Source organism: Rhizoctonia solani, chromosome 7 (assembly GCF_016906535.1).
Source record: "Rhizoctonia solani chromosome 7, complete sequence".
Lineage (NCBI taxonomy): Eukaryota > Fungi > Basidiomycota > Agaricomycetes > Cantharellales > Ceratobasidiaceae > Rhizoctonia > Rhizoctonia solani.
In genome coordinates this window covers 209,561-222,248 of record NC_057376.1, presented here as the reverse complement: position 1 = coordinate 222,248, position 12,688 = coordinate 209,561, and the positions used below count along the sequence as shown (strand labels likewise).

At 49.9% G+C, this 12,688-nt stretch overlaps 4 protein-coding genes across 4 annotated transcripts; all 4 read right to left on the bottom strand.

Moving 5' to 3' along the window:
* Positions 1-24: 24 nt before the first annotated feature.
* RhiXN_06235 (uncharacterized protein) lies at positions 25-1,252 on the bottom strand (the record flags this gene model as incomplete). Its single annotated transcript, XM_043326051.1, has 7 exons — positions 25-182; positions 313-402; positions 468-605; positions 659-773; positions 827-1,030; positions 1,095-1,154; positions 1,220-1,252. 7 exons carry the CDS (start codon positions 1,250-1,252, stop codon positions 25-27), a joined length of 798 nt encoding a protein of 265 aa, XP_043181483.1.
* A 570-nt stretch (positions 1,253-1,822) lies between these two features.
* RhiXN_06234 (proteophosphoglycan 5) lies at positions 1,823-6,039 on the bottom strand (the record flags this gene model as incomplete). Its single annotated transcript, XM_043326050.1, has 13 exons — positions 1,823-1,888; positions 1,939-2,085; positions 2,138-3,525; positions 3,571-3,815; positions 3,864-3,999; positions 4,050-4,495; positions 4,541-4,607; positions 4,660-4,854; positions 4,905-5,254; positions 5,307-5,514; positions 5,566-5,797; positions 5,848-5,884; positions 5,939-6,039. The coding sequence occupies 13 exons, from the start codon at positions 6,037-6,039 to the stop codon at positions 1,823-1,825; spliced, it is 3,618 nt and encodes a 1,205-aa protein (XP_043181482.1).
* Positions 6,040-6,498: 459 nt separating this feature from the next.
* RhiXN_06233 (uncharacterized protein) lies at positions 6,499-7,845 on the bottom strand (the record flags this gene model as incomplete). Its single annotated transcript, XM_043326049.1, has 5 exons — positions 6,499-7,045; positions 7,103-7,281; positions 7,344-7,501; positions 7,554-7,674; positions 7,735-7,845. The coding sequence occupies 5 exons, from the start codon at positions 7,843-7,845 to the stop codon at positions 6,499-6,501; spliced, it is 1,116 nt and encodes a 371-aa protein (XP_043181481.1).
* Positions 7,846-8,699: 854 nt separating this feature from the next.
* RhiXN_06232 (glycoside hydrolase family protein) lies at positions 8,700-10,697 on the bottom strand (the record flags this gene model as incomplete). Its single annotated transcript, XM_043326048.1, has 4 exons — positions 8,700-9,771; positions 9,822-10,409; positions 10,462-10,582; positions 10,628-10,697. 4 exons carry the CDS (start codon positions 10,695-10,697, stop codon positions 8,700-8,702), a joined length of 1,851 nt encoding a protein of 616 aa, XP_043181480.1.
* Positions 10,698-12,688: the final 1,991 nt, after the last annotated feature.

The window sequence follows — 12,688 nt, the reverse complement described above, 5'->3', positions numbered from 1 at the left end:
CATTCAAGCGCCCACCTCCTGCGCCTAGTTACCAGACACCAACGGCGCACGCTCCTCATCATGCAACACACCCGATCCCCGCCTGCCAAACGTACGCGCGTACAGGCTCTTCAAGATCGAGAACAACGAAATAATCGCAAACGCGAGTGCCGACCAGTGCACAAACTGAGACGACCGTTGGTCTGTTCATTCATTCAGTCGTTTGTCCAAATTCATCATAGTATCGGAATCCGCCGGGAGAGAGGAACAAGGTTGTGATAGAATAAAATGAATCAATATAATGCCCTGAATCGCATTTCAAGGCACACTCACGCTCGTAAATAGCAAACAGCGCCCAGGTAATAGCAATCGACCCGCCAATATCACCTTCCTCGGACTGGAAGGCGTATGCTGCTGCGGTCGCTTCCAAAAACAACCTTTTCATGACATGTGAGTTTCGCCTCCAGGGAAGACACCAGCCAACTTACAAAGCGAGAAAGACGAAAACCTTGGTGAACACACCGGCAGGGTGGTCAGCGCATTCACACCAAACGCTTCAAACGCGGTGACAATCACAAGCACGGTCGTCCATCCGTGATAGAGCGAAAACGGAAGATGGATCCACACTATCAAAAAAAGCTCAGGTAGCTGACCAAATAAAGGAAGAAACCAAACTCACATTCGTCATTGACGCTCTCGCTCGAATGGTGCTTCTTGACGATATAATAAATATGCGACACCGTGCTCGACACAAACAACGCAAAGATAAACGCAACAATATAATGTCCCTTGGTCTGAAACCAACCATCAGAAACCGTTGCCAATCTTTGAACAAACAAGCGCTTACCCAAACATTGACATAAACAGTATTCACAATCGCCAACAACGGGAACCTCCAGCCAATCCCGTCGATAATCGTCTTTTTGCCATTATCCGTAAACTGGTACACGATGAACCCGAGCAAGAGCAAATGGATCAGAGACCAGATGCCGAATGCATAAGGTGCCGGAGTGAAATAGGTTTCTTTGCCCGAGCGGTACACGCCTTCGGGCTTTTGTTTCAGACATGTTATGTTAGGGACCGGATTGTCAAGGCTTGAGAGTGATAACACTTACACCAGCAACGGTATAAATATTCGATCCGAGAAAGGCAAAATACACCACCACGTTCGCAATCTGTCCAATGTCCAAGTAAGCCACCTGAAGCCCCCTTAACCCAGCTCTGAACCCCCACAACTAACCTTTAGAAGAATACCATCTTTCCAGTCGCCCATCGTGTCTTGATCAACGCTAATCCACTAATCACAGCTAGAGAGAGACCTTCAAAGAAAGGATGAAGGAGCACAGAGCAACCCCCTCCCGGCAAACCGAGCAGGATTAAATACCATCCTACTTCGGACAAGCGCAATAGGTCACAAGGTACACCTCGTTGCGTCATCGATGATGGTAATATGTCAACCGCACGTGACTTTGTTTCCTTTTCAGGGACCCTCCCCTGCGCTAGACTAGGTTCCTACGCTTGGGGCTATCGACATTTGGGCGTCGGGTGTGTTGGACTCCGGACGCATACATGGTTCGACTTGTGAAAGAGTATGTCATGACCTTTGTGTAGCATAGTGCGCGTCATTCATGTGTTCATTTGCGTGCTAGCTCGACCCTCATTCATTTATCTCCTGGCCCCTATTTCGGGCCGGATCTACACCGATGGATCCTATTCGGTTGCCTTTCCGCTAATAGGCTTATAGCGCTTGCTAAATACGTTCTCGTCTCTTGCTTGGCTTTTATATTTCGGAGAACTTGCTCCTTGGGTATTGTGCTCGTACTACTACACTGGTCACCCCCTTTTACTCTACACCCTCCATCCGCTCGACTCTCTCCCGACCCCGCTCGATCGCATCGTTTAACGCAGCCTGGAAACTCTTCAATCTCCCCTCTTTGTCGGAATCACATGCACACTTACGATTCGCACAGGACCGACAGAGGGCTCAAACAGCCTACTTCGTTCTTCCGGACTCATAGTCAACAACTCATCAATCGTCGTTTGAGCTAGAATCGTGATGGATGCAAATAGGTTCATCCCGGGCACAGAGCTCAGCTCTGGCTCTTCCTAACAACGTCGATCAAATTAAATATTGAAATGAGTATAGGGTGGGACTCACGAAAAACTCTTCATCCCCTATCCATTCTCTCGTTCCCCACACTTCCCATGCGCCGTCCCATTCCTGCGCCGCGAGACAAACAACACGCCGTACCAACTTCGCACACTCTTCTGCGCATCTCGCGATCCCAACTCTCACACCCACCCTGTTCAAACTCCCATTGATCAGCGCAACAGCTCGCCGAACCGACGCAAGTGCCTTTCGAGCAGGCGGTGTAAACGGGTCCAATTCAATATTGCTCTTGGACTTGGAATATGCTTCGAGGACGAGCGAGATGGTGTCGTATCTGCTTAGGAGACTTTGAAGCAACCGGGAAAGAGCAGGGACCGCATCTGGACAAGGTAAATCCGCCAAGGGGACAAGTATCACTGCGGTACAAGGGTCGATTGCGAGCGAGGCTCCATGGAGAGGCGGGCTTGTGTCTTGCCATGGGAAAACCCCTGCTACTTCTCCACCTCGTTCAATTAATTCGAGGTTTACGTTTGGATGCTCGAGGGCTTGAACAAGCGCGCGGTTCTGGATGACTTGCATACTACATACGATCCTATACCGTACGGGTCCAGAGTCTTCGAGTTCCTTGGGTGCGAGGGTAAGCATGGCTTGGATATCTGAAGGAATAGGATACGGCCCTGTTCGTTCTGGGTCAGGATACGGCTCTGGCTCTAGAGAACGAGGTCGAACGTCCATGTCCGTAACAGGCTGAGGCTTTCCCGTCCTGACATGCATAAACGATGCCAACTTGTGTTTGACCAAATGAGAAGGTTGAACGTCTTTCCATTCTAGCGGAATCTCCAGGTTGGTCGAGTCGGGACGAACGAGTACGCGAGCAACGTCGTTGGACAGGGTGCGAATGGGCGGCGGCGAGTCCTCGACCTCGATGTAGTCGACTTGGTGGTTTGATCGAGGGTCCTCCTGTGTCTGCTCCAGGATTTCAAACCAATCGTCCACGAGGTGCTGTCCTTGCGTCTGGTCTTTCTCGATCGCAACTTGCGAATCCAGTTCGTCTTGGTAAATGGGCGGCTGCTCGTCCTCGTCATTGAGATATTCCTTCGGTTGACCGTAACCCTGGTCCCCTGAATCGCCATAGCATGTACTCTCTGGTTCGTATCCTGTGTGAGTTTGCGGTTCCAGAGTGTGATGCTCTTGGTACTCCAGCTCGTTTTCTTGTCCAGCGACCTTGTGGACTGGATAATCGGATTCTTCGTATTCAATAGGCTGTGAATCCATGTCCCAAATTTCTTCCGGCCGCTCTGATCCAAATGAAAGTGGGACAAAGCTGGTTTGCGTAGGTACTGGGGCTCCTTCCTCCGCAACGGACTCGTGGATACCGGTTGGAATCGAGTCATCGAAATGTTCGTCATCTACGAGCTGGGGTTTCCGTCTCGCCCCTATAGAAATTAACACCAACCGTCAAACATCGAATATACACCTACCATACAACATCTCCCGCTCTTCTTTGGTCAAGACGAGTTTCATGTCGTCCCTCGCCCGGATTCCACCCATGTCAACCTCGGGTTCTTCCTCTTCGAATACTCCTGCAGCGGCAGGCTCCCGATCCAACCTCGCCAAAAAGGATTTTATCATCCCTTTTGCTTCGGATTTGGTCTCATCTCCATAAGGAGCATCTACCTTGACGACTTGCTCGTGAGTGGGAGGCCGTTCGCCAGGTATCGTTACCCTATCAAACATTAGCCAAAGTAAAGGCACAACTACATCCAAAGCGCACCTCCAATCCAACTCGAGCTGCAACGACTGGATACCTCCCGCTCGAGAAAGTCCGATTTGAGAGCTGGTGTCTGCAAGGTTGGCAGGGATAGGTGGGCCATCCCGCTTATGCACGTTTGGAGGAGGCAAGTCCGGAACTGCGTCAAGTCAATGTCAGCTCTCGAATTAGCAAAGGAACATAACACACCGTCCAACATGAACATTTCCTTCTCTTCGAACCTTTCCTTCATAATATACTCAAATGGATCCCCGACCCCCTCTGTCAATTGTTCAACAACACATGCGACAAGAGTATCATCATCTGCCAACTGATCCACATCAGACGGAACACTCGCTTGGCTTCCTGTTTGGATCGAAACCGTCGAAGCGACCCTGCTAAGCTTGGAACCCTTCCGACTGAAATTCCTCGAGGTCCTCCGACTTGGATTTCTCGACCCTGTCCGGGTCAAGATCCCGGCTGAATAGTCGTCTGCGAGCTCGTCGACTTCATCGTTTGGTTGTCCAACCACCGAGTCGCTCCGTGAGGTTGCGCTAGGAGTTCCCGGCACGAGAATTGTTGCGATTGATGGAGCGATATGTTGAGGAGGACGGATTGGGACAGGGCAATTAAGACCTGCTATAAATTCGGAAAACCTGCAAACGCTTCAGCAGACATTCGATCAAAGGGATGCAATTCACTTGGGCTGGTCGTTTTTGGGAGGCAACTTTCTTCCCCTCATTTGGTCCTTTGGGAACAGGACTTCGTCTGCAGCATGAATCGGCACCTGCCGTTATTCTGAAGCAGAAACCCAACGTACCGAATTTTGCAATCTTGGTTATCCTTGCGTACGAGTCGGGAGGCGAACTAGCTAGGAATGCCATTTCACTAGGATGCGAGGGTCGTGGTGTTTGAGGGTGCGGAGAAGATGGTTGGGCCGCATCTGATGAGGACCACTGGAGAGTTGGGGGCTCGAGATGGGACGGAGAAGGAGAAGGAGACTCGGGTAGATGGTCTTTCATAGGAATCGATCAGCCATTCATCATAATCACGGGGAGGTCATACCCATATCCCCGCAAAGCATTTTCATGCTCTCCTGTGCTATCCCATCCAAACTAAAGTCATGATTATCGACAGGTACGAGCACCGGGCCAACTGTAGCCAAGAGCCCACTCAAGGATTCCTCTTTCCCGATGGTCCCTGCTTTCCCCTTTCCTCCGAGCCCAATAGTCTCACTCCTGGGGAATAGAGGTGGTGATATTGCTCGGGGAAAATTTCTCTCTGGAAGTGGAGACTCGGCTCTGAGGAATGCTTGGTATCCTTCTGGCGAGACATTTTTGTTCTTGGTCGGGAGACGGGCCATTAATTCTCGGAACTCCTCGATCATTTCAGGAGTCATCGTGTATCCCAAATCCCTACATTCATCAGCTTTTTTCATCGCTAGTGGAAGTAGGAAAATCAGCATACAAATATTGATCTCTATCCAATATTTCATCCACAATCTTTTCTTCCTTGACCGGATGTATGCGCGCTTTTTCGAGTATTTCGTCCATATTGGAAGGCAACATTCCTAAAACCTGTTTCGGAGGACGTTGTAGTATCCTTGGCGTCTCTCTGCGTGCTCGGGAAGTAAGTATAGGAGATAGCGGGCGCAAAGGCGAGTTGTGCTTGCTTGCTGTCCTCAAAAGTCAATCGGTTGCCTCGAAAGGAATGGAGTGGGACTAACGCTCCTCAGCCAGCATCCCTTCCAAACTCGGTATCGGTCTCTTTTTTAATCCCAACACCCGCCCGAAAACACCCTTGACGGCATGTTGTTCCTCGACAGACAGTTTGAACTCTTCGGTGTAGGGTACGAGGTCTTGTGCTCGACTCGCCAGGAGCTTGTTTACCGGATCGACAGGGAGTGAAATGTCGGTTGGGGCATGCGGAGACACGGGATGAAGGCACGCCGAGAAGATCTAACCCGTCTTGTTAGCGACGAATTGTCTACGTTGGTAACATAACAAACAACCTCTGCGACACCTTGCTCTGTGAACTGTACATAGCTGCCCGCCCGTTCAGTCCCAACCTTCATTTATATTAATATCGACCAAACTTACTCGGTGGTGATGTAGCGCTTTGCATACGCCAATGTCTGGTCTTGTATATGTTTTCTGAGCGCTCGCGCCTCGGAGGGAATCTCCAAGTAATTAGCGGGCATTGTGAACGAGCGTGTTTGGGAGAATGAATGTTGTGGTCGAGTCAAGCCCCGTGGCTTCTGTTGTGGAGGATCTTCAGTTTCGTGTTACAAATTTAAACTTTTGTTATTGTAACACTCATCGTCACCACGGAAATCCTTTCGGTAATATATGCGTTCTGGTGGTCGTACGCACAGATAAAGTAAACCAATAATTTTAATCAAACTTGTCCATAAGTCGTTGATTAAATATCCCAAGACAAATCGGGTATGAGTCGAGTGATGATATATTAAAAAGACAGATTGCTACCAGATGACAAGAGACGAGACAACCAGACCGCAATGTTCAGGCTGCATACAAAAGAACCATCTAAGAGAGTGTGGGTTAAGTTCATCGAGAAGATGTACTAAAGTGTTCGAGGCCAATAAAAAGAGACAATTGTCAATGAGGAACAGAGAAATATACAACTGGTGGAACCCATTTTAAAGGACGGCGAGAGCGCCAACGAGAGCGGAGAAAGCGACAGAGGCAGTAGCGAGGAAAGTGAAACCAGAGGAGCCTACGGCACCGCTAGTCGATGCGCCAACATTGGCACCGCCGGTAGGTGTTGTGGATGCGGGAGTCCCACCGGCACGTGTCCCAGCACCGTTACCAGTAACGGCAGGGGCACTGGTCGTTACTGCACTGCTAGAGGGGGTGGCTGCACCGGGTAGCCCAGTGTAGAGCGCAGCACTCTGGAAGGTAACGCAGTTGGACGATGCAGGGATCTTAGGGTCATAAGGGACGGTTGTAATCGGGCCGAGCGACTCGGGGGGTTGGCTGTATGTCTGAACAACGCCAGCCGAATCCGTATAAATACCGGGGAAGTCCTGATTCTCTCCTTCACACGACTCGAAAGCGCCGTCAACGTATGCGGCGGGGGCGTTACGCCAGCAACCAATACGATCGTAGATGTGTTCGCAGTACCTGTCGTCATTGGGGTCTGTGGGGTCGCATGCCTTGAGACAGAAGAGTCCTTCTCCCATGAAGCTAAAAAATGAGATCAACTCAGAAGCCGCTTAAGGATGATCAAGCAGAAGGGCTTACTTGTGCCATTCGACTACTTGCTGGTAAGTATTGTTGTTGCCATTGTTGCTGGGGAACGCGTTTGAGAACAACAATCCACCAAGAGGGTTACCACGTCGATCAGCTCCGTGTGGGTCCATCTCTCCTCCAGAATCATTCTTCTCAATGTTGATCAACTCTTGCCTGATACGACCGGTGACCTGATTGACCAATCAGGTCAGCATGGCTGATACAATATGCACTTGTAGGGCAAAACGCCTACCTGAACATAGGAAGGAGTCCTCATAAACTGAACACCTGTCAAAGCACCAGCCGGGATAAGGCGGGTACCACGACCAGGCTTGGTGCACCAAGCAACAGCTTCACCTTCAGTGTCCCCAATGAGGGAATTAGGCTCGGGCGGTCCCCATAAGCAAAAGTCTAAATGACGTATGAGAAACGTAATGCTGAGCCAGACTCGGCACACACTCACCATCGATCGAGTTGATCATCGAGGTTTGGCAGAGCGAGTTCTGTCCCTCGGTGGTCGAGTTGCAGATGTTATAACCGAACTGAGTACCACGCTCGCCAGTGCCAGTATCGGCCTTGTAAGGCTATAGTTACGTTTAGCATATTAGCGCATAGAAACAAAAATCTAGTTGTGTTCAACTAACCAGAGCGGTGTACTCGAATCGCTTCTCAGCGAGAGGAGTGAATGGCTCCTGCGCAAAGGCAGAAGTAACGGCCAAGGTGGCACCAACGAGAACAGCAGCCTTGGAAATCATGGTAGGTGAAGGAGAAAAGAAAGCGAAACTGAAGTAACGTGTAGGAGCGCGTGGTCTTTTTGAACACCGGCCCAGCCTGCCAAGTGCCAAGTTGCTAGGAAATTGCGCCGAGCATACAACCAGCCTTGGAAATCAAACAAAATCTAAATCTCAGACACGAGGTTAGTCCTAGATATCATCCCTTGTCACGATGACCGTGCCTGCCCTTTATTCGCCTTCGTTCTTGCGGTTGGTCGCTTTGATCGATACCTCGAATAGGTCGTATATTCCACCACATCAGGAAACGTATTACGTAATACTTCTCTAGGACTCTTGTTCATTGACAATGTTTCGGCATTTCATCACCAGTTTTCAATTGCTACTGTTGGGTACTAATTCTCCATGCATACCTGCTGAGTACTGCGTGGTCTATTCTGGAGCGCAGACCAAGATTTGAAACAACCTTAAACCCCAAATTGGCATACCGGAGCGTGTACATACATAGAATACACACAAAGTAAGCATTAAGACAAAAAACACAACGGAATAACAACAACGAAAGATCCAAAGTGAAAAGGTGCAGGCGGGCACGGAGTCCGTACAGCGACATGAGCTAGCCGCAGAAAAGGGAAGTAGGAGCAGAGCAGAGGCAGAGGCTGCATATAGGTAAATTACAACTATAAATCAGCACAGGGAAATAAACACGAGCTCAATTAGAAACAAAATCAAACAAGTTTATTGGGCCCGAAAACGAAAGACAAGGTCAAAGACAGGTATAACAAGGAAGGTATAGGGCAAACAAGCGTCGTACGAGTACAAATTTTGTCAGGGCAAGAGCAGTAACTCGTCACTCGTTTGCGACCTGCTCAACGCCGTCAATGCTGGTTGAGATCCGGAGTGAATTTGAAACTAACCTTGAGAACCCTCCTCGTCGGTTCATCATCACTTTCGTCATCCTCCTGGGAGTACCTCGTCTCATGGCTTCTTCCACTGGGGGCTCTTCCAACTTTTTGATCCCCTATGGCACCTGCGTTGCTTGGCCCAGCAACATAAGCAGGGGGGTTGGTTGAATGTGACTGGGCTTGGCTCGTGCTTGGCCCCGGCTCGTCATACGGCAAATATCCGCCGTAGGCGTCTTCGGAGATCCTGGGGGCGACAGGGTACCGACCATCTTGCCCTGAAGACTCCAGCTCCGCATGCGCGTATTGAACTTGTTCACCTGGATGAGCCTCCCCGTACGAAGGACTCTGCCTAAACGCTCCAACGCTGTTGTAACTGTGTCGCGTAGCCTCAGGCATCATCATTTGCGCGTGCACGGGGGCACGACCACCCTGTGCTGGTTGTTCCTGGGCCAGAGCATAGCTCCGTGGTGGTGATGTATTATTATAACTTGCGTTGTTGTAACCCTGCTGGTTCGCGCCATATCCTTGTCCGTAGCCTGTGTTATAACTATCCTGGGGATATCCCTGTTGGCTGTAAGCTTGTCCATATGACTGGTTGTAGCCTTGGTTATAACCCTGTTGTTGTCCGTATCCTTGTTGTTGATCGACTCCAACCGACCGAGCAAATCCTTCACCAGCACCGAACCCAGCCACACCAGGAGCAGTGCCTGTGCTCGTCCGACGATGTTGCATTTCATATCCCCCAGCAGCTGTGCCTCGGGGATACTGATCCCAACTGGTAGGAGCAGTCGATCCATAGCCATATCCACGCTCGGCGCTCAAAGGTTTGCTTGTGTGAGTATTATAGCTGGTGTTGTAGTCGTCATCATCGTCGATGGGAGCTTGTACTCTGGCAGCCTCACGAGCGGCTTCTTGGACGTCGAGGTCGAACTGTTTGGCCTTTCGGCGGCGGATGAAGACGGTGGCGATCAAGACGAGAAGGATCATGGCCACTACGCCGACGACCACGAAAACACCAACGACAGCGCCGGTATTATCGAAGAACCTATAGTGAACGTGAATTGGCAAAAATAGATTGCCGAGCACAGGACATACCCTTTCTTGGGAGCCGCAGCGGCTACGGTTCCGCTTGGCCCGACAACCGCTGTAACAGTAACGAGTTGATCTCCACTTGTAGACACGAAGACTGTGGTGCGCGAGGAAACACTTGAAGGCGGCGCCGAAGTAGTCGTCGGCCGGGTTGTTGTTGTGGGAGTGACATTGGTAGTTGGCACTGGGGCGGCCGAAGTGGATGGAGCGGTTGTAGGCGCAAGTACGGTTGTTGTGCTGACCGGGATTGCCGAGCTAGTAGTCGATGTCAAGGGATCGGAAGTGCTCAAGACCGGAGACGAAGTGGTGACTGGCGCCGAAGATGTCGTTGGCGGGACCGACGATGTGGAAGGAGAGGAAGATGTCGAGACGATTACACTCGTGGTCGTCGGAACCTGCGAAGTTGTCGGCGGTGTCTGTGTAGGGGTAGGTGTAGGTGTGGGGGTAGGAGTCGGAGTAGGAGTAGGAGTAGGAGTGGGGGTTGGAGTAGGGGTAGGGGTTGGAGTGGGAGTAGGAAGGGTTGGAGTAACAGTTGGAGTTAAAGTCGGGACTGCAGTCGAAGTGGGCAGAGCAGTGCTTGTATTTGAATTAGGTCTGAATACAGAAGGATGAGGTACATGCGGGGTGGACAGCGTAGATCACATACCCTGAAGGCGTCAATACAGAAGTGGTAGGCGTAGATGAGGGCGTCGAGGTCGTAGTCGGGGTGGAGATCGTTGCAGAAGTGGGCGTCGAGATCGTCAATGTTGTTGAGGAGTCAGTTGACACTACAAATCAGCACGCATTTCCTTTGTATTGATTTTGTTGCTCACCGGTGGCCGTAGTCTCCTGCCGCTTGATATTCATCAACATATCGAACTTGTCGTTGAATACAGGAGACATGGTTGCTGGCAGAATGGAGCCGTTAGAAGTTTGCGAAAAGAGAGGATCGGTTGCGAGGCTTCGCGGGTGATATAAGCGAGTGTCGGTGGGTCGGTATTTCAGTCAAATCCAGAACAGAGCGATGAGCACAGCCGAAAAGAGTACAGTCAGAGCACAACTGACACTGTACGAGAGCTCGTCGCCGTCGTTCACAGGTCAAGTTCGGTTTTCTCCCCATAACTTCTCCGGCTCCCACGTGAGCACATGCATGCTTCCGCATCACGTGCGGTGCCCGCATGATGCGAACCCTAGCCGAGACCACCGGCCCGCTCATCGCCCCGACTCTACCCACTACCCAAGCTCAAGACCTGAAGTCGCTCAATCTGGGCAATCTGCAGAGCATTTATTTCTGCACCGTCGACTAGATAGGGTATATGAGTTGCTGGCATGTTCCGGACATAGCCAGCCATAGCTATCATCAACTGTGCTCATGACTGTGCCTAGCCAATGTCCCTTCAAATCATGACACATTTCTACTCATTTGCCGGCAGCAATTACATCAATTCCAAACGAGGAACTACATCGCGGCCGGCACTTCAGCCTTCCCGTCAATGACAAACACTCACTGGCGGCCCAACTACAGTTCGCCAACGAACTATCTGTGTTTGTCAGAAAAGAAAATTAAGAAATTAGCCCTACAGTCAATATCAAGCACAGTTGTAATATCAGCTACCCTATGTGTTTCAGGCACTGAACGCTAAGTTGATCCAGGATGCACCGTGCAGAAAGTTAGCACCATTATTATTATGCTGGTACTCCAATGATGACTAGCGTTACTGGACTACCCACGACTAACCAAGGAGTATTGATAGCATATATCACGACGTGCCGATCATGTTGTATACTACCCAGAATCTGTATGTTGTTGTTGTTATTGCTGAAAGTATACGTGTGGCATATTTAGGTTGGGAATTTGTAAGTCCAGATGTATGTGGGCATACAGCTACAGCGTTCCAAAATTTTATCAATATTGTGAGGCTAGAAAGGTTTAGCGTGAGATTTTCGCTCGCCAGGTTAAACTATGCAAACTTGCCATGGAGACAAACATGTATGCCGAAATTATTCGAAAATGGTTGCTGACAACATGACGATTTCGCGACTAGATTTTGGTTGCCACTGAGGGATGAGGTGATATGAATTGAGGAAACTTACAGTTGATACGCATAGCTACGCTACTCAGACATTAGAAAAAGCAACGGTGCTGTAGTTGGCGTAGAACTCAACACGATGAAAAAAGGAGGGGATTGTATCTGAGTGGGTAAGGGCGTGATCATTTAGGGGATTGAAAGCCTTACAGAGTTGGAGTGAGCTCAGTTTATCGTGAACAAAAGTTGAGATATATGGGTATTATCGGATTAAGTGTACCATCAAAAGCCTAATAACTTAGAGCAAGACTATCCTCGAATCCAGATCAATCTCCCAGTAATCTTATCTCTGCACGACTTCTTGACATCCAACCCACATGGTATGACAGGTTAGATCTCGGCCCGACCCTTCAAGCCGAGATAACCATGTATCTCTTGAAACAAATGAAGTCTGGACTTTGGCTAGCCTTGGCTCGGATTGGCTCAGTCCGGTGAGTCTGTGCCTGATCAGCGTCAGCGAGGGTCGGTTTATGGAGCCCTACATCAAGTTCACACAACATTTGCCTCTCGAATGACCTAGTTTCTACCGCTTTTCCTGGGGATGGTATCGATTATTTATCATTAGCCTGTGCCCTGTGTTGGCGTATCCTGACCTCCAGCTTTTGTCTTGCTGGCAACAGAGCTGACAAACTGAACACAGTAAGGTATACCTACGTAAATACTCCGACTGATACTATAACAAAGTTACATTAGCCTCTAAACGGGGTTAGTTCGATAAAAATCTGCAGTTGGAAGCTCGCTCTGACCTCACCCTGGCGAGAGAGCAGTGATTTACGGGCGGCATCGGAATAGCCGTAGCCAGTTTAA